General features: G+C 42.7%; 1 protein-coding gene and 1 long non-coding RNA gene across 7 annotated transcripts in view; one reads left to right on the top strand and one right to left on the bottom strand.

Moving 5' to 3' along the window:
* Nucleotides 1-23,386, top strand: part of LOC110509197 (neurocan core protein) — a 115,007-nt gene that overhangs the window by 82,294 nt on the left and 9,327 nt on the right. For all 6 annotated transcript variants that reach the window (XR_005040219.2, XR_016492973.1, XR_016492974.1 and 3 more), the window contains one exon: nucleotides 13,547-13,660. Coding sequence is in view for 3 of the 6 variants with exons in the window: in XM_036966522.2 (XP_036822417.2) it covers nucleotides 13,547-13,660 (114 nt within the window). In the remaining 3 variants the exon portion in view is untranslated. The remainder of the gene's footprint in view (nucleotides 1-13,546; nucleotides 13,661-23,386) is intronic.
* On the bottom strand, nucleotides 18,692-22,267 carry LOC118944845 (uncharacterized). Its single transcript, XR_016492975.1, has 2 exons — nucleotides 19,860-22,267; nucleotides 18,692-19,669 (listed from the first exon to the last, which is right to left on the bottom strand). It is a non-coding gene; the product is annotated as an uncharacterized LOC118944845 (long non-coding RNA).

The following is a 23,386-nucleotide window of genomic DNA, read 5'->3' as shown; positions in this document are numbered from 1 at the left end:
GGAAGAATGTGCAAAGTAGAAATACAAATAATGGGGTGCAAAGGAGCAAAATAAATAAATAAAATAAATACAGTAGGGAAAGAGGTAGTTGTGCCTCAGATACCTCCTTTGTCCCACCTCCCACACATGTGATGACTTCACCCAGCATAACTAGCCCATCCAGAGATGCAACCTCTCTTATCATCACTTGGTGCCTGGGTTTACCTCCACTGTACCCGCTCCCCACCATACCCCTATTATGCCCTGAGTTTATTCTACCATGCCCAGAAATCTGCTCCTTTTATTCTCTGTCCCCAACGCACTAGATGACCAGCTTTGATAGCCTTTAGCCGTACCCTCATCCTACTCCTCCTCTGTTCCACGGGTGATGTGGAGGTTAACCCAGGCCATGCGTGTTCCCGGGCACTCTCATTGGTTGATTTCTGTAACCAAAAAAGCCTTGGTTTCATGCATGTTGAAACTTCTTAGGGCTGCAATCCCGTTAATGGGATGATATGATAACAGCCAGTGAAAGTGCAGGGCGCCAAATTCAAAACAACAGAAATCTCATAATTAAAATTCCTCAAACATACATGTACCGTTATACCGTTTTAAAGGTAATATTGTTGTTAATCCCACCACAGTGACCGATTTCAAATATGCTTTACAGCGAAAGCACCACAAATGATTATGTTAGGTCACCACCAAGCCACAGAAAAAAACAGCCATTTTTCCAGCCAAAGAGAGGAGTCACGAAAAGCACAAATAGATAAAATGAATCACTAACCTTTGATGATCTTCATCAGATGACACTCATAGGACTTCATGTTACACAATACATGTTTTGTTTGATAAGGTTCATATTTATATCAAAAATCTGAGTTTACATTAGCGCGTTACGTTCACTAGTTCCAAAAACATCCAGTGATTTTGCATAGCCACATAGATGCAACAGAAATATTCATAATAAATGTAGATGATAATACAAGTTATACACATGGAATTATAGATATACCTCTCCTTAATGCAACCGCTGTGTCAGATTTAAAAAAAACTTTACGGAAAAAGCAAACCATTCAATAATCTGAGACTTTAAACTTGGCCCACGATTAATCAAATTAGCCGCCATGTTGGAGTCAACAGAAACCAGAAATTACATGATAAATATTCCCTTACCTTTGATGATCTTCATCAGAATGCACTCCCAGGAATCGCAGTTCCAAAATAAATGCTTGATTTGTTCGATAATGTCCGTTATTTATGTCCAAGTAGCTACTTTTGTTAGCGTTAGGTACACATATCCAAATGCTTGTGCGTTTGGACAAAAGCTTCGGACAAAACTTTAAAAAGTTATATTACAGGTCGAAGTAACATTTCAAACTAAGTATAGAATCAATCATTAGGATATTTTTATCATAAATCTTCAATAAAGTTCCAACCGGAGAATTCCTTTGTGTCTACAGGGCGATATCATGTTGAATGCGCGTGACCAGGAAATGGCCGTGTCTGAATCCTGGCTAAGGAAGGCCACCAAAAATTCTGAGATTTCCATTTCCAACAACAAAATTTTTCTGTCAAGATAGAACTGCCAAAAGGGGAGGAGTTGCAATCTACTGCAGAGATAGCCTGCAAAGTTCTGTCATACTTTCCAGGTTTATGCCCAAACAGTTTGAGCTTCTAATTTAAAAAAATAATCTCTCCAGAAATAAGTCTCTCACTGTTGCCGCCTGGTATAGACCCCCATCAGCTCCCAGCTGTGCCCAGGACACCATATGTGAAATGACTGCACCCCATCTATCTTCAGAGTTCGTTCTGCTAGGTGACCTAAACTGGGATATGCTTAACACCCCGGCAGTCCTACAATCTAAGTTAGATGCCCTCCATCTCACACAAATTATCAAGGAATCCACCAGGTACAACCCTAAATCCATTAACATGAGCACCCTCATAGATATTATCCTGACCAACTTGCCCTCCAAATACCCCTTCGCTGTTTTTAATCAGGATCTCAGTGATCACTGCCTCATTGCCTGCATCCGCTATGGGTCCGCGGTCAAACAACCACCCCTCATCACTGTCAAACACTTCTGCGAGCAGGCCTTTCTAATCGACCTGGATACCTGGAAGGATATTGACCTCATTCCGTCAGTCGAGGATGCCTGGTTGTTCTTTAACCTTTCTGATCTCCCCATCCCGGATCCGGGATCGTGAATACAGACTCAAGCTCATTACCATAACGCAACGTTAACTATTCATGAAAATCGCAAATGAAATTAAATAAATATGCTAGCTCTCAAGCTTAGCCTTTTGTTAACAACACTGTCATCTCAGATTTTCAAAATATGCTTCTCAACCATTGCAAAACAAGCATTTGTGTAACAGTATTGTAGGCTAACGTAGCATTTAGCATTAGCATTCAGCTGGCAACATTTACACAAAAAAACAGAAAAGCATTCAAATAAAATCATTTACCTTTGAAGAACTTCAGATGTTTTCAATGAGGAGACTCTCAGATAGCAAATGTTCAGTTTTTCCTGAAAGATTATTTGTTTAGGACAAATCGCTCCGTTTTCTGCGTCACGTTTAGCTATGAAAAAACCCCTGTATCCATGATTGTGTAAATCTATCAGCAAGCTCATTAGCATAACACAACGTTAACTATTTATGAAAATCGCAAATGAAATGAAATAAATATGCCATCTCTCAAGCTTAGCCTTTTGTAAACAACACTGTCATCTCAGATTTTCAAAATATGCTTCTCAACCATAGGAAAACAATCATTTGTGTAAAAGTAGCTAGCTAGCGTTAGCATTTCGCGTTAGCATTTAGCGTTAGCATTAGCGTTAGCATCCAGCACGCAACATTAACAAAAACATAAAAGCCTTCAAATAAAATCATTTACCTTTGAAGAACTTCTGATGTTTTCAATGAGGATACTCTCAGTTAGATAGCAGATGCTCAGTTTTTCCAAAAAGATTCCTTGTGTATTAGAAATAGCTCCGTTTTATACATCACATTTGGCTACCAAAAAAAATCCGAAAATTCAGTCCTCAAAACGCGAACTTTTCTCCAAATTAACTCCATAATATCGACTGAAAACATGGCAAACGTTGTTTAGAATCAATCATCAAGGTGTTTTTCACATATCTCTTCATTGATACATCGTTCTTGGACACATGCTTTCTCCCCTGAATCAAATGGTAAAGTAGAAGCAGCTGGCAATTGCGCACCGAATTCGACGCAGGACACCAGGCGGACACTTGGAAAATGTAGTCTCTTATGGTCAATCTTCCAATGATATGCCTACAAATACGTCACAATGCTGCTAAGACCTTGGGCGAACGACAGAAAGTGTAGGCTCATTCGTTGCGCAATCACAGCCATATAAGGAGAGAATGGAAAACAGAGCTTCAGAAATTCTGCTAATTCCTGGGTGATGCATCATCTTGGTTTCGCCTGTAGAATGAGTTCTGGGGCACTTACAGACAAAATCTTTGCAGATTCTGAAACTTCAGAGTGTTTTCTTTCCAAAACTGTCAAGAATATGCATAGTCGAGCATCTTTTCGTGACAAAATATCGCGCTTAAAACGGGAACGTTTTTTATCCAAAAATGAAATAGCGCCCCAGGAGCTCTAACAGGTTAAAAGTAATTTCCTCACCATCATAAATATGCATGCCCCTTTCAAAAAAATGTAGAACTAAGAACAGATATAGCCCTTGGTTCACTCCAGACCTGACTGCCCTCGACCAGCACAAAAACATCCTGTGGCTGACTGCACTAGCATCGAATAGTCCCCACGATATGCAACTTTTCAGGTAAATCAGGAACCAATACACGCAGTCAGTCAGGAAAGCTAGGCTAGCTTTTTCAAACAAAAATTTGCATCCTGTAGCTCTAACTCCAAAATGTTTTGGGACACTGTAAAGTCCATGGAGAATAAGAGCACCTCCTCCCAGCTGCCCACTGCACTGAGGCTAGGTAACACTGTCACCACCGATAAATCCACGATAATCGAGAATTACAATAAACATTTCTCTACGGCTGGCCATGCTTTCCTCCTGGCTTTCGACACTGTCAATCACCGTATCCTTATCGGCAGACTCAACAGCCTTGGTTTCTCAAATGACTGCCTCGCCTGGTTCACCAACTACTTCTCAGACAGAGTTCAGTGTGTCAAATTGGAGGGCCTATTGTCCGAACCTCTGGCAGTCTCTATGGGGGTACCACAGGGTTCAATTCTCAGGCCAACTCTTTTCTCTGTATATATCAACGGTGTCGCTCTTGCTGCGGGGGATTCCCTGATCCACCTCTACGCAGACGACACCATTCTGTATACATCTGGCCCTTCTTTGGACACTGTGTTAACTAACCTCCAAACGAGCTTCAATGCCATACAACACTCCTTCCGAGGCCTCCAACTGCTCTTAAACGCTAGTAAAACCAAATGCATGCTTTTCAACCGTTTGCTGCCCGCACCCGCCTGCCCGACTAGCATCACTGCTCTGGACGGTTCTGACTTAGAATATGTGGACAACTATAAATACCTAGGTGTCTGGCTGGACTGTAAACTCTCCTTCCAGACTCATATTAAACATCTCCAATCCAAAATCAAATCTAGAATCGGCTTTCTATTTCGCAACAAAGCCTCCTTCACTCACGCCGCCAAACATACCCTCATAAAACTGACTATCCTACCGATCCTCGACTTCTGCGATGTCATTTACAAAATAGCTTCCAATACTCTACTCAGCAAACTGGATGCAGTCTATCCCAGTGCCATTCGCTTTGTCACCAAAGCTCCTTATACAGTACCACCCACCACTGCGACCTGTATGCTCTAGTCGCCAGACTCACTGGCTCCAGGTTATCTATAAGTCTATGCTAGGTAAAGCTCTGCTTTATCTCAGCTCACTGGTCACCATAAAAACACCCACCAGTAGCACGCGCTCTAGCAGGTATATCTCACTGGTCGTCCCCAAAGCCAACACCTCCTTTGGCTGCCTTTCCTTCCAGTTGTCTGCTGCCAATGACTGGAACGAATTGCAAAAATCGCTGAAACTGGAGACTTATATGTCCCTCACTAACTTTAAACATCAGCTATCTGAGCAGCTAACCGATCGCTGCAGCTGTACATAGCCCATCTGTAAATAGCCCACCCAATCTACCTACCTCATCCCCATATTGTTTGAATTTACTTTTCTGCTCTTTTGCACACCAGTATTTCTACTTGCACATCATCATCTGCTCATCTATCACTCCAGTGCTAATTTGCTAAACTGTAATTAGTTCACTACTATGGCCTATTTATTGTCTTACCTCCTCACGCCATTTTGACACACTGTATATAGACTTTCTTTTTTTTATATTGTGTTACTGACTGTACGCTTGTTTATTCCATGTGTAACTCTGTTGTTGTTTGTGTCACACTGCTTTGGTTTTATCTTGGCCAGGTCGCAGTTGTAAATGTGAACTTGTTCTCAACTAGCTTACCTGGTTAAATAGAGGTGAATTACAGTGCCTTGCAAAAGTATTCGGCCCCCTTGAACTTTGCGACCTTTTGCCACATTTCAGGCTTCAAACATAAAGATATAAAACTGTATTTTTTTGTGAAGATTCAACAACAAGTGGGACACAATCATGAAGTGGAACGACATTTATTGGATATTTAAAACTTTTTTAACAAATCAAAAACTGAAAAATTGGGCGTGCAAAATTATTCAGCCCCCTTAAGTTAATACTTTGTAGCGCCACCTTTTGCTGCGATTACAGCTGTAAGTCGCTTGGGGTATGTCTCTATCAGTTTTGCACATCGAGAGACTGACATTTTTTCCCATTCCTCCTTGCAAAACAGCTCGAGCTCAGTGAGGTTGGATGGAGAGCATTTGTGAACAGCAGTTTTCAGTTCTTTCCACAGATTCTCGATTGGATTCAGGTCTGGACTTTGACTTGGCCATTCTAACACCTGGATATGTTGATTTTTGAACCATTCCATTGTAGATTTTGCTTTATGTTTTGGATCATTGTCTTGTTGGAAGACAAATCTCCGTCCCAGTCTCAGGTCTTTTGCAGACTCCATCAGGTTTTCTTCCAGAATGGTCCTGTATTTGGCTCCATCCATCTTCCCATCAATTTTAACCATCTTCCCTGTCCCTGCTGAAGAAAAGCAGGCCCAAACCATGATGCTGCCACCACCATGTTTGACAGTGGGGATGGTGTGTTCAGCTGTGTTGCTTTTACGCCAAACATAACGTTTTGCATTGTTGCCAAAAAGTTCAATTTTGGTTTCATCTGACCAGAGCACCTTCTTCCACATGTTTGGTGTGTCTCCCAGGTGGCTTGTGGCAAACGTCAAACAACACTTTTTATGGATATCTTTAAGAAATGGCTTTCTTCTTGCCACTCTTCCATAAAGGCCAGATTTGTGCAATATACGACTGATTGTTGTCCTATGGACAGAGTCTCCCACCTCAGCTGTAGATCTCTGCAGTTCATCCAGAGTGATCATGGGCCTCTTGGCTGCATCTCTGATCAGTCTTCTCCTTGTATGAGCTGAAAGTTTAGAGGGACGGCCAATTCTTGGTAGATTTGCAGTGGTCTGATACTCCTTCCATTTCAATATTATCGCTTGCACAGTGCTCCTTGGGATGTTTAAAGCTTGGGAAATCTTTTTGTATCCAAATCCGGCTTTAAACTTCTTCACAACAGTATCTCGGACCTGCCTGGTGTGTTCTTGTTCTTCATGATGCTCTCTGCGCTTTTAACGGACTTCTGAGACTATCACAGTGCAGGTGCATTTATACGGAGACTTGATTACACACAGGTGGATTGTATTTATCATCATTAGTCATTTAGGTCAACATTGGATCATTCAGAGATCCTCACTGAACTTCTGGAGAAAGTTTGCTGCACTGAAAGTAAAGGGGCTGAATAATTTTGCACACCCAATTTTTCAGTTTTTGATTTGTTAAAAAAGTTTGAAATATCCAATAAATGTCGTTCCACTTCATGATTGTGTCCCACTTGTTGTTGATTCTTCACAAAAAAATACAGTTTTATATCTTTATGTTTGACGCCTGAAATGTGGCAAAAGGTCGCAAAGTTCAAGGGGGCCGAATACTTTCGCAAGGCACTGTATATATAGATTTTTTTAAATGTAAGTATTCAATGTTTTCATTTACAATTGCAACCAGGCCAAGATAAAGCAGAGCAGTTCGACACATACAACAACACAGAGTTACACATGGAGTAAAACAAACATACAGTCAATAATACAGTATAAACAGGTCTATATATACGATGTGAGCAAATGAGGTGAGATAAGGGAGGTAAAGGCAAAAAAAGGCCATGGTGGCGAAGTAAATACAATATAGCAAGGAAATCACTGGAATGGTAGATTTGCAGTGGAAGAATGTGCAAAGTAGAAATAAAAATAATGGGGTGCAAAGGAGCAAAATAAATAAATAAATAAAATAAATACAGTAGGGAAAGAGGTAGTTGTTTGGGCTAAATTATAGGTGGGCTATGTACAGGTGCAGTAATATGTGAGCTGCTCTGACAGTTGGTGCTTAAAGCTAGTGAGGGAGATGTGTTTCCAGTTTCAGAGATTTTTGTAGTTCGTTCCAGTCATTGGCAGCAGAGAACTGGAAGGAGAGGCGGCCAAAGAAATAATTGGTTTTGGGGGTGACTAGAGAGATATACCTGCTGGAGCGTGTGCTACAGGTGGGTGATGCAATGGTGACCAGCGAACTGAGATAAGGGGGGACTTTACCTAGCAGGGTCTTGTGTATTTGGAAACAGTATTTTCAAATACTTATTTCAAATACTATTCACCTGGGTTAAATCCATGGGAGTGTATTTGAGTCTGTGTATTTGAGTATTTCAAATACAATTTGGCAGATTATTTGGTTTTTACAAATACAATTCAAATACTCAAATAAAAGTACTTGTTTTGAGCTGTGTATTAAATACCAGCTACTGAAATACACATGTATTTGAACCCAGATCTGTGAGAGAAAGAATTAAGGAAAGCTTTGAGAATGTAGACTCAGTGAGCATGGCCTTGCTATTGAGAAAGGCCACGGTAGGCAGACATGGCTCTCAAGAGAAAACAAGCTATGTGCTCACTGCCCACAGAATGAGGTGGAAACTTAGCTGCACTTCATAACCTCCTGCCCAATGTATGACCATATTAGAGACACATATTTCCCTCAGATTACACAAAGCATTCCAAAGCAAATCCAATTTTGATAAACTTCCACATCTATTGGGTGAAATACCACAGTATGCCATCACAGCAGCAAGGGCAACCAGTGAAGAACACTATTGTACATTTTTTATTTTATTTAACCTTTATTTAACGAGGCAAGTCAGTTAAGAACAAATTCTTATTTACAATGATGGCCTACCAAAGGGCAAAAGGCGTCCTGCTGGGATGGGGGCCTGGAATTAAAAAAATAAATACAATATAAATATAGGACAAAACACACATCACAACAAGAGAGACACAACACCACATAAAGAGAGACCTAAGACAACAACGTAACAAGGCAGCAAAACATGATTACACAGCATGGTAGCAACACCACATGACAACAACATGGTAGCAGCACAACATGGTAGCACTACAAAACAAGGTACAAACATTATTGGGCAAAGTCAACAGCACAAAAGTCAATAAGGTAGAGAAAACAATACATCGTACAAAGCAGCCACAACTGTCAGTAAGTGTCCATGATTGAGTGTTTGAATGAAGACATGGAGATAAAACTGTCCAGTTTGAGTGTTTGTTGCAGCTCGTTCCAGTCGCTAGCTGCAGCGAACTGAAAAGAGGAGCGACCCAGGGATGCGTATGCTTTGGGGACCTTTAACAGAATGTGACTGGCAGAACGAGTGTTGTATGTGGAGGATGAGGGCTGCAGTAGATATCTCAGATAGGGGGGAGTCAGGCCTAAGAGGGTTTTATAAATGAGCATCAACTAGTGGGTCTTGCGACAAGTATACAGAGATGACCAGTTTACAGAGGAGTATAGAGCATTTTTGGCAAATATGATGGCCCAATGGTAAAGAACATCTAGCCGCTTGAGAGCACCCTTACCTGACGATCTATAAATTATGTCTCCGTAATCTAGCATGGGTAGTATGGTCGTCTGAATCAGGGTTAGTTTGGCAGCTGGGGTGAAAGAAGAGCGATTACGATTGAGGAAACCAAGTCTAGATTTAACTTTAGCCTGCAGCTTTGATATGTGCTGAGAGAAGGATAGTGTACTGTCTAGCCATACTCCCAAGTACTTGTATGAGGTGACTACCTCAAGCTCTAAACCCTCAGAGGAAGTAATAACACCTGTGGGAAGAGGGGCATTATTCTTACCAAATGACCTTTGTTTTGGAGGTGTTCAAGGTTGAGGTTAAGGGTAGAGAAAGCTTGTTGGACACTAAGAAAGCTTTGTTATAGAGCATTTAACACAAAATAAAGTAACTCAACTTTGGCCTTTCCGATAGCCTGAGTGCACTTATTTCTCATTTGCCTGAACGATACCCAGTCAGTCTGAGTATGCGTGTGCCGAGCCTTTCGCCAAATGTAATTCTTGAGGCGGAGTAACTCTGCAAGATCACGGTCGAACCAGGGGCTGAACCCGTTTTTAATTCTAATTTTCTTTACGGGGCGTGTTTGTTAACAATACCACTGAAAATATCAAAAAAGATGGTTCAAGTGTCTTCGACAGAGGGGATCAAGCTGATTCTATACCAATTTACAGAGGCCAGTTCATGAAGGAAGGCTTGCTCATTAAAGTTTTGTGGCAAGCGTCTATGACATATCAGGACAGGTCATTTCACTGAGCAGCCTTTACGAACACAGGTTATAAAACAGTGATCACTAAGATCATTACAGAAAACACCAGACTAATAGCTATCAGGATTATTTGTGAGGATAACATTGAGGAGAGGAGCATTTTCTGGGTGTTTGGAGTCATACCTCGTGGGATTGGTAATAATCTGAGAAAGATTTAGGGAGTCCCATTACTTTAGGACTTGGTGAGGTGGGTTAAGTATGTCCCAGTTTAGGTCACCTAGCAGGACAAATTCAGACTTAGTGTAAGGGGCCAGGAGAGAGCTTAGGACAGGTAGGGTACAGGCCGGTGCTGATGGAGGACGATAGCTATTTGAATGTTTAATGCTTAAAACCAGCAAATAAAATTGTTTGGGGACAGATTTGGTGGAGACAACCGAGCACTGAAGGTGATCATTGGTAAAGATTGCCACTCCCCCACCTTTGGAAGATCTGTCTTGCCGAAAAGGTTATAACCAGTAAGGTTAATATCAGTATTCAAAACACTCTTCCTTAACCACGTCTCAGTAATAACCAACACATCTGGATTGGAGCTGTGAACCCACACATTCAATTGATCCATTTTAGGTAATAAGCTTCTAGTGTTAACGTGCAGAAAACCCAGGCTTTTACGAGATAATAAATCAGTGAAGCAGATATCAGAGCACAAGTCAGAATTGAGTCTAGCAACTGTAGGTGGGCCAGGATGTACATGGACATTTCCAGATATCATCAACAGTAATACAATCAAGGCACGGCAGAGGACAGGGAGAGCTCTGCAGTGTTGATTTATGACATCTGAATGTGCATCAGATGGCAACAAGATCATATTGTACAGCAATTTCATCAGGTAACCTGAACACAAAGCCAACGAGAGGTAAATACAACCCATATTTATGTTTATTTATTTTCCCTTTTGTATATAGTCATAATATGACATTTGAAATGTCTCTATTCTTTTGGAACTTTAGTGAGTGTAATGTTTACTGTTCATTTTTGATTATTTCACTTTTGTTTATTATCTATTTCACTTGCTTGGCAATGTAAACATATGCTTCCCATGCCAATAAAGCCCCTTGAATTGATGGAGAGAGAGAGATGGCTCTCGCTACCTTGAGCTTGGCACAGGAATAATGAAATAAGTGAATTGGCTCTGAAGTACTCTCAGGGCGCCCTGATTCATAAAGTAGGAAGGAGAGGGACAAAGAACAGGAAAACAGAAACATCCACAGTAATCTTGAGTTGCCATGGTGAGAATTAAATTATCCTTCTCCCTTACAAAACATTTACCTTTACATTTGAGTAATTTTGTAGAAGCTCTTACCCAGAACCACTTACAGTCGGTGCATTCACAGTAACTTTTACTCAATAAAGCAGCCATTGGCAAAGTCAGTGCTAGTAAGAAAAGACACGTGTTAGTGCAAGAAATCGAAGGGGGATACGAAGTCAGTTGCACAACTGAATGCATTCACCCAAAATGTATCTTCCATATTTAACCCAACCCCTCTGAATCAGAGAGGTGCGGGGCGCTGCCATATCGACATCCACGTCATCGGCACCGGGGGGGACAGTTTTTGTTGGGGGTTATCCACCCATCTCTGGGAATTGAACCAGCGACCTTTCGACTTAGTGGCCCAACGCTCTTAACTGCTCGGCTAAAGACACAGAGAAGTAGCCAAATCTTCCAAAAGCTCTAACGGTTTGTCTAACTTGTTGGGGGTAGTGGTCAAAACAGACATTGTTTGCAAAAATGTTACAGAAAATGTTGTTGAGGTCAAGAGTGGTCTTCAAAATGGTTGGATTTGGATACAATTTCCTGGTGAATTTAGTTAGTGTGGCGAGTGGCACAGTGGTCTAAGACACTGCATCTCAGTGCAAGAGGTGTCACTGCAGTACCTGGTTTGAATCCAGGCTGCATCACATCTGGCCGTGATTGGGAGTCCCATAGGACGAGGCACAATTGGCTCAGCGTCGTCCAGGTTTGGCCAGGGTAGACCATCATTGTAGATAAGAATTTGTTCTTTACCGACTTGCCTAGTTAAATAAATCAAATAAAAGTGTTGTTCCCACAGCAACCACTGCTGCAGTTGATGGACATAGAAAACATCTTTCCTTTGTGTTACACCAATGAATCAAATTGCTGGAATTTTTCCACAATTTGCCCACTGTCGTCAAATGCTTGGTTTACAGGAAAAGTATTTGTGCAAGGTCTGTGCGCATAGCCAGTGAACTTGAGTGAACGAGTCTAAACCTCTCCCTCAACGTGATCAAGACAAAGGAGATGATTGTGGACTACAGGAAAAAGAGGACCGAGCACGCCCCCATTCTCATCGACGATGCTGTAGTGGAGCAGGTTGAGAGCTTCATGTTCCTTGATGTCCACATCACCAACAAACTAACATGGTCCAAGCACACCATGACAGTCGTGAAGAGGGCACGACAAACCTATTTCCCCTCAGGAGACTGAAAAGATTTGGCATGGGTCCTCAGATCCGCAAAAGGTTCTACAGCTGCACCATCAAGAGCATCCTGACTGGTTGCATCACTGCCTGGTATGATAACTGCGCGGCTTCCGACCGCAATGCACTACAGAGGGTAATGCGAACGGCCCAGTACATCACTGGGGCCAAGTTTCCTGCCATCCAGGACCTATATACCAGGCGGTGTCAGAGAACTCCAGCCACCCCAGTCATAGACTGTACTCTCTGCTACCGCATGGCAAGCAGTACCGGAGCGCCAATTCTAGGTCCAAGAGGCTTCTAAAAAGCTTCTACCCCCAAGCCATAAGACTCCTGAACATCTAGTCAAATGGCTACCCAGTCTATTCACATTGCCCCCCCCCCCCTCCCCTCTCCTCTCCACACCACTGCCACTCTCTGTTGTCATCTATGCATAGTCACTTTAATTAACTCTACCTACATGTACATACTACCTCAACTAACCGCCCCCACATTCACTCTGTACCGGTACCCTCTGTATATAGCCTCCACATTGAGTCTGTACCAGTATCCCCTGTATCTAGCCTCCACATTGACTCTGTACTGGTACCCCCTGTATATAGCCTCCACATTGACTCTGTACCGGTACCCCCTGTATATAGCCTCCACATTGACTCTGTACCGGTACCCCCTGTATATAGCCTCCACATTGACTCTGTACCGGTACCCCCTGTATATAGCCTCCACATTGACTCTGTACCATAATACCCTGTATATAGCCTCCACATTGACTCTGTACTGGTACACCCTGTATATAGCCTCCATATTGACTCTGTACTGGTACCCCCTGTATATAGCCTCCACATTGACTCTGTACCGGTACCCCCTGTATATAGCCTCCACATTGACTCTGTACCGGTACCCCCTGTATATAGCCTCCACATTGACTCTGTACTGGTACCCCCTGTATATAGCCTCCACATTGACTCTGTACCGGTACCCCCTGTATATAGCCTCCACATTGACTCTGTACCGGTACCCCCTGTATATAGCCTCCACATTGACTCTGTACCGGTACACCCTGTATATATTGTTATTTTTTTTACTGCTCCTCTTTTATCTCTTATTCTTACCTGTATTTTTGTAAACTGCATTGTCGGTTAGGGGCTCATAAGTAAACATTTCACTGTAAGGTCTAACTGTTGTATTCGGCGCATGTGACTAATACAATTTGATTTGATTTAAAGTGGACGGTTACTCTAGGACTCTCCAACCGGTGCTGTGTGTGTTTTTTCTAACAGACGTGGATGACTGCCAGTCCAGTCCATGTCTAAACGGAGGCACCTGCATCGACAAGATCCACTCGTTTGTCTGCCTCTGTCTGCCCAGCTACGCAGGAGACACCTGTGAGAAGGGTAAGACAGTGAATACACACTGGTCAACACATGGCGCAAGCATGGAAACACACTATAGTCAATACACACAGCCTAAACAGAGAGAGACTTTCATCTAATATACACTTCTCCAAATTATACAGGCGCATGTTTTAATGGAGCTTTCAATCAAGTCTCACATTTAACCATAACTCACATTTAACCATTTAACCTTATGGAAAATAATGTTGATGTTTTGTTTTTGCTACTTCTATATGTGTAGCTCTATAAACGTGTCGACAGTAAATACCTAGATACAGTATCTACAGGGATCAGGATGATGTTGCCTGTCTGCTATCAGCAGTCTACAGCAGCCGGCTGTGATCCAGATCATCTTGATCAGCATTATGTGCAGTATCGGCTTACAGCTGGATCAGCGGCTAACATCACAGTGCACTATCAATCAATCAATCAATCAGTCAAATGTATTTATAAAGCCCTTTTTATATCAGCAGATGTCACAAAGTGTTATACAGAAACCCAGCCTAAAACCCCAAATAGCAAGCAATGCAGGTGTAGAAGAACAGTGGCTGGGAAAAACTCCCTAGAAAGGCAGGACCCTAGGAAGAAACCTAGAGAGGAACCAGGCTCTGAGGGGTGGCCAGTCCTCTTCTGGCTGTGTTCTTATAGCCCTTAGCCGTACCCTTATCCTACTCTGCTCCTCTGGTGATGTAGAGGTTAACTTCACTCCCATTCCCCAGGCGCTCTCATTTGTTGACTTCTGTAACCGAAATAGCCTTGGTTTCATGCATGTTAACATTTGAAGCCTCCTCCCTAAGTTTGTTTTATACACTGCTTTAGCACACTCTGCCAACCCGGATATCCTAGCCTTGTCTGAATCCTGGATTAGGAAGGCCACCAAAAACCCTGAAATTTCAATCTCTAACTATAACATTTTCCGACAAGATAGAATTGCCAAAGGGGGCATAGTTGCAATCTACTGCAGAGATAGCCTGCAGAGTTCTGTCTTACTATCCAGGTCTGTGCCCAAACAATTTGAGCTTGTACTTTTAAAAATCCACCTTTCCAGAAACAAGTCTCTCACCATTGCCGCTTGCTATAGACCACCTTCTGACCCCAGCTGTGCTCTGGACACCATATGTGAATTGATTGCCCCCCATCTATCTTCAGAGCTTGTGCTGTTAGGTGACCTAAACTGGGACATGCTTAACACCCCGGCCATCCTACAATCTAAGCTTAATGCCCTCAATCTCACACAAATGATCAATGAACCTACCAGGTACAACCCCAAATCCGTAAACACAGGCACCCTCATAGATATCATCCTAACCAACCTGCCCTCCAAATACACCTCTGCTGTCTTCAACCAGGATGTCAGCGATCACTGCCTCATTGCTTGCATCCGTAATGGATCTGTGGTCAAACGACCACCCCTCATCACTGTCAAACGCTCCCTAAAACACTTCAGCGAGCAGGCCTTTCTAATTGACCTGGCCCGGGTATCCTGGAAGGGTATTGACCTTAATCCATCAGTAGAAGATGCCTGGCTATTCTTTAAAAGTGCTTTCCTCACAATCTTAAATAAGCATGCCCCATTCAAAGAAATTTGAACCAGGAACAGATATAGCCCGTGGTTCGTTCCAGACCTGACTGCCCTTGACCAGCACAAAAACATCCTGTGGCGTACGGCATTAGCATCGAATAGCCCCCACGATATGCAACTTTTCAGGGAAGTTATGAACCAATGTACACAGGCAGTTAGGAAAGCAAACGCTAGCCTTTTCAAACAGAAATTTGCATTTTGCAGCACAAACTCCAAAAAGATCTGGGATACTGTAAACTCCATGGAGAATATGAGCACCTCCTCCCAGCTGCCCACTGCACTGAGGCTAGGAAACACTGTCACCACCGATAAATCCACAATAATTAAGAATTTCAATAAGCATTTACCCAGGTCAACAGCCCTGCAACCCCCACAGCAACTTGCGCAAACCTCCACCATTTCTCCTTCACTCAAATGTTCTGAAAGAGCTGCAAAATCTGGACCCCTACAAATCAGCAGTGCTAGACAATCTGGACCCTCTCTTTCTAAAATTATCAGCCGAAATTGTTGCAACCCCCTATTACTAGCCTTTTCAACCTCTCTTTCGTATCGTCTGAGATCCCCAAAGATTGAAAAGCTGCAGCGGTCATCCCCCTCTTCAAAGGGAGAGGCTCTCTAGATCCAAACTGCTACAGACCTATATCTATCCTACCCTGCCTTTTTAAGGTCTTCAAAAGCCACGTTAACACACAGATCACCAACCATTTCGAATCCCACCGTACCTTCTCCGCTATGCAATCTGGTTTCCGAGCTGGTCATAGGTGCACCTCAGCCACGCTCGAGGTCCTAAACGATATCATAACCGCCAATGATGAGAGACAATACTGTGCAGCTGTATTCATCCATCTGACCAAGGTTTTTGACTCTGTCAATCACCACATTTTTATCGGCAGACTCAACAGCCTTGGTTTCTCAGATGACTGCCCCGCCTGGTTTACCAACTACTTCTCAGATAAGAGTTCAGTGTGTCAAATCGGAGGGCCTGCTGTCCGGACCTCTGGCAGGCTCTATGGGGGTGACACAGGGTTAGATTCTCGGGCCGACTCTTTTCTCTGTATACATCAATGATGTCGCTCTTGCTGCTGGTGATTCTTTGATCCACCTCTACGCAGACAACACCCTTCTGTATACTTCTGGCCCTTCTTTGGACACTGTGTTAACTAACCTCCAGACAGGCTTTAATGTCACACAACTCTCCTTCCATGGCCTCCAACTGCACTTACAGTTTTTCTCAATTGCTAAAACACAACCTTGCTCCATTTCCTGAAAACATTAAACACAAAACCTCATCTTCAGGCACTATTTACATAACCTCTGACTCCTCTCGCAAAAATGAAACATTCGCTTCAAAACAGTGTTACCTGTGTTCAAAATCAAACACTGCTCTCAAATCATAAACAAAGTGATCAAAATGATATACATTCTCAAGCAGTCAGTAAACAATACACCGAAAAATAGAAAACACATTGTTCAAAACATACAATTCTCAGGGAGAAGTACATTTTTAATCTAAAAAAATATTCATATTTTTCCGTCATTGTCTTTTGATGAACGAAAACATGTTCTATCATCGCAGCTCAAAATTGATCAGAAATTACTACTCTGCTTTGCTCTTTGCAATTTTGTTTTTTGTTCTTCCTCCTCCCTGTACCCCTATTTGTACAGTACTGTACCCTGCATCTCACAAACTTGTCCTTTGTCTCCGTGATACTGTAATTCTTGTTCTTTGTTGATATGAACCTGCAACCAGTCAAAATCTATTGAGCAGTCAGTACTGTTAATAAATGGAAATAAATGGAAAGCACAATGTTCAGGGCCATACAATTTGTCCATTGTACAGTATACAGCCTACAATGCACTGTACTACAGTATGCAATACTAAAAGGGACAAAAACCAAAGGAGTAAACATGTGATCAATGTGCTTCTTCTTGTCTTTGGGCTGGGTCAGGCCAGAGCACTTCGTCGACATCACAAGCAATATTGTCTCTCCTGAGGCAACGGGGGAAGAAGCCTCTTGTGTGCCGTATCCAGCCCTGACATGATTCCTCACCTATATCACCACAGGCTAAATCAATGGCTTGCAGCAGATTTACTCTGGTGTAGGGTTGTCTATCATACACTTTCCATCTCCAAGAGGAGAAAAACTCCTCAATCGGATTCAAGAAAGGCGAGTATGGAGGGAGGTACAAGTTCATAAACTGCCCATTGATGTTAAACCATTCCCTTACCTGAGCAGCTCGGTGGAAACTGACATTGTCCCACACTATCACATAGGTGGGAATTGGATTCTCATTTAGCTCTTGACCCTGCTGCTCTTGAACCTGCTGCTCAAATAAAATATCTCTTAGATTGGCAATAAGTCTTAGAAGGTGCTGGGTGTTATATGGCCCGAGTGTAACATGATGATGTAGAACACCATGGTTGCTGATAGCAGCACAGATTGTGACATTGCCACCTCGTTAACCAGGGACTTCAACAATGGCCCGCTGTCCAATCATGTTTTGGCCTCTCCTTCTCCTCTTTGTTAGATTGAAGCCTGCTTCATTGACAAAGATGAACTCATGGGGTCTGTCCAAGGATTCCAAGTCAAATATTGTCTGTGTAGAAATACAATATACTGTATGTAGGATTTTGTAAGTCGTACAGAGACAGTGCTATACTGTAGAGTACAATTAGGCTTCTGATTCACATACATTGTATGTATTGAAGAGTAATGTCATTCACATAGTATGTGTTAGTACTGTAGACAATCTGGATTACAGTAAATGTTTCTGAATGTATACTTACAGTACTTGTACATACTGAGCTCGCAGTTCTGGCTCTATGGTTCAGGCTCTATGGGGGTGACACAGGGTTAGATTCTCGGGCCGACTCTTTTCTCTGTATACATCAATGATGTCGCTCTTGCTGCTGGTGATTCTTTGATCCACCTCTACGCAGACAACACCCTTCTGTATACTTCTGGCCCTTCTTTGGACACTGTGTTAACTAACCTCCAGACAGGCTTTAATGTCACACAACTCTCCTTCCATGGCCTCCAACTGCACTTACAGTTTTTCTCAATTGCTAAAACACAACCTTGCTCCATTTCCTGAAAACATTAAACACAAAACCTCATCTTCAGGCACTATTTACATAACCTCTGACTCCTCTCGCAAAAATGAAACATTCGCTTCAAAACAGTGTTACCTGTGTTCAAAATCAAACACTGCTCTCAAATCATAAACAAAGTGATCAAAATGATATACATTCTCAAGCAGTCAGTAAACAATACACCGAAAAATAGAAAACACATTGTTCAAAACATACAATTCTCAGGGAGAAGTACATTTTTAATCTAAAAAAATATTCATATTTTTCCGTCATTGTCTTTTGATGAACGAAAACATGTTCTATCATAGTAGCTCAAAATTGATCAGAAATTACTACTCTGCTTTGCTCTTTGCAATTTTGTTTTTTGTTCTTCCTCCTCCCTGTACCCCTATTTGTACAGTACTGTACCCTGCATCTCACAAACTTGTCCTTTGTCTCCGTGATACTGTAATTCTTGTTCTTTGTTGATATGAACCTGCAACCAGTCAAAATCTATTGAGCAGTCAGTACTGTTAATAAATGGAAATAAATGGAAAGCACAATGTTCAGGGCCATACAATTTGTCCATTGTACAGTATACAGCCTACAATGCACTGTACTACAGTATGCAATACTAAAAGGGACAAAAACCAAAGGAGTAAACATGTGATCAATGTGCTTCTTCTTGTCTTTGGGCTGGGTCAGGCCAGAGCACTTCGTCGACATCACAAGCAATATTGTCTCTCCTGAGGCAACGGGGGAAGAAGCCTCTTGTGTGCCGTATCCAGCCCTGACATGATTCCTCACCTATATCACCACAGGCTAAATCAATGGCTTGCAGCAGATTTACTCTGGTGTAGGGTTGTCTATCATACACTTTCCATCTCCAAGAGGAGAAAAACTCCTCAATCGGATTCAAGAAAGGCGAGTATGGAGGGAGGTACAAGTTCATAAACTGCCCATTGATGTTAAACCATTCCCTTACCTGAGCAGCTCGGTGGAAACTGACATTGTCCCACACTATCACATAGGTGGGAATTGGATTCTCATTTAGCTCTTGACCCTGCTGCTCTTGAACCTGCTGCTCAAATAAAATATCTCTTAGATTGGCAATAAGTCTTAGAAGGTGCTGGGTGTTATATGGCCCGAGTGTAACATGATGATGTAGAACACCATGGTTGCTGATAGCAGCACAGATTGTGACATTGCCACCTCGTTAACCAGGGACTTCAACAATGGCCCGCTGTCCAATCATGTTTTGGCCTCTCCTTCTCCTCTTTGTTAGATTGAAGCCTGCTTCATTGACAAAGATGAACTCATGGGGTCTGTCCAAGGATTCCAAGTCAAATATTGTCTGTGTAGAAATACAATATACTGTATGTAGGATTTTGTAAGTCGTACAGAGACAGTGCTATACTGTAGAGTACAATTAGGCTTCTGATTCACATACATTGTATGTATTGAAGAGTAATGTCATTCACATAGTATGTGTTAGTACTGTAGACAATCTGGATTACAGTAAATGTTTCTGAATGTATACTTACAGTACTTGTACATACTGAGCTCGCAGTTCTTTCACCCTTGGTGAGTTGTGCTCAAAAGGTACTCTGTATACTTGTTTCATTCGCATCCTGTTATGATGGAGGACACGGTCAATTGTGGAAATGCTCACACTGTCAATTCCCTGGAAGTGTGTGTTGTCTTGTATCACTCGTTCCTGGATTTCTCTGAGTCGTATTGAAGGACCATGCCAACTATAAGGGCCTCTTGCTGCTGAGTGAATATAGCTGTCCTTCCACCTGCATGTGGCAACCTTGCAATTCTACAAAAAGTAGTTGTGCAGTTACAAAACATATTCATGCAGTACAATACATACAGTGATTAACTTTACAAATGTCTATTGAAACAGCTGCATATAGTATAGTACAGTAAATTTGCAATTACAAAAATACAGTAGTATACTGTACCTGTTCTCTTCTCTGAATGTCCTTACTATGGTGGACACAGAAAATCGGCTCAAATTGGGTTGCACTCTAAGTCCTGCTTCCCTCATTGTCAGTCCATGGACAAGAACATGGTCTATAACTGTTGCTTGAATTTTATCAGATATTTCCACTCTTTGTCTTCCTCTTCCTCTTCGTCCTCCTCTTCGTCTTTCTTGCCCTCCTCCTCGTCGCCCACCTCGCATACGCACTCGTCCTCGTCCTCTCACATTGTTTCTTCTATCCATTCTCAGACTTTCTCCTTCCCACCTTCAACATCCTGTTTGCTCTCTGAACTGGCTTATATAGGTTGTGTCGCATCATTTGAAACAGGTTAAATCAATTTTGAGTGCTTGTGTTGAATCAATGACATGTCTTCTCTACTTGTATTTGATTGCCACTTGTGTTTACCAGTATGGATGACATGTGCATTAGAGTGCAGAATGTGTTTTGAGAATGAGAATGTGTTTATAGTTTTGCTGAAAAGACTAAGTGAGATCTGAAAATTGTGTTTTACCATGTGAAATGGTTTAAGGTACTGACAACAGACTGCATAATTAGCTAAATGAGTCCAGGCAACTGAGAACTTTGTTCAGCCAATGGGTTTTAGTGTTTTAGCAATTGAGAAAAACTGTGAATGCAAGTAAAATTAAATCAACCGATCGCTGCCCATACCTGCCCGCCCGTCCAGCGTCACTACTCTGGACGGTTCGGACTTAGAATATGTGGACAACTACAAATACCTAGGTGTCTGGTTAGACTGTAAACTCTCCTTCCAGACTCACATTAAGCATCTCCAATCCAAAATTAAATCTAGAATCTGCTTCCTATTTCGCAACAAAGCATCCTTCACTCATGCTGCCAAACATACCCTCGTAAAACTGACTATCCTACCGATCAGATTGACTTTGGCGATGTCATTTACAAAATAGCCTCCAACACGCTACTTAGCAAATTGGATGCAGTCTATCACAGTGCCATCCGTTTTGTTACCAAAGGCTCATATACAACCCACCACTGCGACCTGTATGCTCTCGTTGGCTGGCTCTCACTTCATATTTGTCGGCAAACCTCCTGGCTCCAGATCATCTAAGTCTTTGCTAGGTAAAGCCCCACCTTATCTCAGCTCACTAGTCACCATAGCAGCACCCACCCATAGCACGTGCTCCAGAAGGTATATTTCACTGGTCACCCTAAAAGCTAAATCCTACTTTGGCCTCCTTTCCTTCCAGTTCTCTGCTGCCAATGACTGGAACAAATTGCAAAAATCACTGAAGCTGGAGACTCATATCTCCCTCACTAACTTTAAGCACCAGCTGTCAAAGCAACTACCTCATCCCCATACTGTTATTTATTTGTTTTGCTCCTCTGCACCCCAGTATCTCTACTTGCACATTCATCTCTACTTGCACATTCATCTTCTGCACATCTATCACGCCAGTGTTTAATTGCTAAATTGTAATTATTTTTCGCCACTGTGGCCTATTTATTGTCTTACCTCTCTTATCTTACCTCATTTGCACACACTGTATATATACTTTTTTCTATTGTGTTATTGACTGTATGTTTGTTTATTCCATGTGTAACTCTGTGTTGTTGTTTGTGTTCCTCATCTGTCTCTTTTACCTCGTCCCTGAGCTTCCTTCAATTATGCTTTGCTTTATCTTGGCCAGGTCGCAGTTGTAAATGAGAACTTGTTCTCAACTAGCCTACCTGATTTTAAGTACCTCAGGAGTAAATGTTAGTTGGCCTTTCATAGCCGATCATTAAGAGGTCTAGACAGCAGGTGCGGTAGAGAGGAGGAGAAGGTTGAAAACAGCAGGTCGGGGACAAGGTAGCACATCCGTTGAACAGGTCAGGGTTCCCTAGCCGCAGGAAGAACTGTTGAAACTGGAGCAGCAGCACGACCAGGGGGACTGGGGACAGCCAGGAGTCATCAGGCCAGATAGTCCTGAGGCATGGTCCTAGGGCTGGGAGAGAGAGAGGGAGAGAATTGGAGGGATCATACACCAGATACAACAGACTGACCCTAGTCCCCCGGTACATAGACTATTGCAGCATAAATACTGGAAACTGAGACAGGGGTGGGTCGGGGGGACACTGTGGCCCCGTCCGACGATACCCACGGACAGGACCAACCAGGCAGGATATAACCCCACCCACTTTGCCAATGCACAGCCCCCACAACACTAGAGAGATATCAACAGACCACCAACATAGTACCCTGAGACAAGGCTGAGTATAGCCCACGAAGATCTCCTCCACCGCACAAGCCCGAGGTGGTACAAAACCGGACAGGAAGATGACGTCTGTGACTCAACCCACTCGAGTGAAGCACCCCTCCTAGGGACGGCATGGAAGAGCACTAGTAAGCCAGTGACTCAGTTCCCGTAATAGGGTCAGAGGCAGAGAATCCCAGTGGAGAGAGGGGTGCTGGACAGGCAGAGACAGCAAGGGCAGTTCGTCGCTCCAGTGCCTTGCCATTCACCTTGGCACCCCTGGAGTATCACTCACTGGCTATCAGGCATTATATCTGTACCTGTCACTGTGCTGCAGAGAGCTGCCTGATATATGTACACCGAAACACACGCACGCACACACTGAAAGGAGCGCAGACACGCACACACCTCGCTGGCTTCAGAGTCAGACAGCCGCCCACAACTCCTCATTTGTCCTCCCCCGTGTGTGCAGAAACACTAATAGCAATGAGGATGAATGAATACATAACCCGTAGTTATTAATGGGTCCTCGTAATGCACAATAATGAGTCCTGCCTATGCAGAAAAGGGAACAACGTGTGCTGAGAATGGAAATGCAGGATCCATGATTGTAGGTTTAGTGTTTCATTCACTCTCACAGGATCTTAACACCATTAATATGTGTCCTTACAGGTCCTGAGAGGTACAATACTGGATGGAAGGTTGAAAGGGTATATAGAATAATCTTCTCTCCTTTTGATCCACCTCTCGCTCTTCTTTTCTCTGTCACTGTCCCTCTTTTCATCTCTCTTTCCCTCCCCTATCTCTTTCACTCAATCTCTTTCTCTCTTCCTTGCCTCCTTTATCTGTCTCCCATCTTCCACACACTTA

Source organism: Oncorhynchus mykiss, chromosome 28 (genome assembly GCF_057628025.1).
Source record: "Oncorhynchus mykiss isolate SJ-2025 chromosome 28, ASM5762802v1, whole genome shotgun sequence".
NCBI lineage: Eukaryota > Metazoa > Chordata > Actinopteri > Salmoniformes > Salmonidae > Oncorhynchus > Oncorhynchus mykiss.
This window is presented reverse-complemented; position numbering and strand designations above follow the sequence as displayed.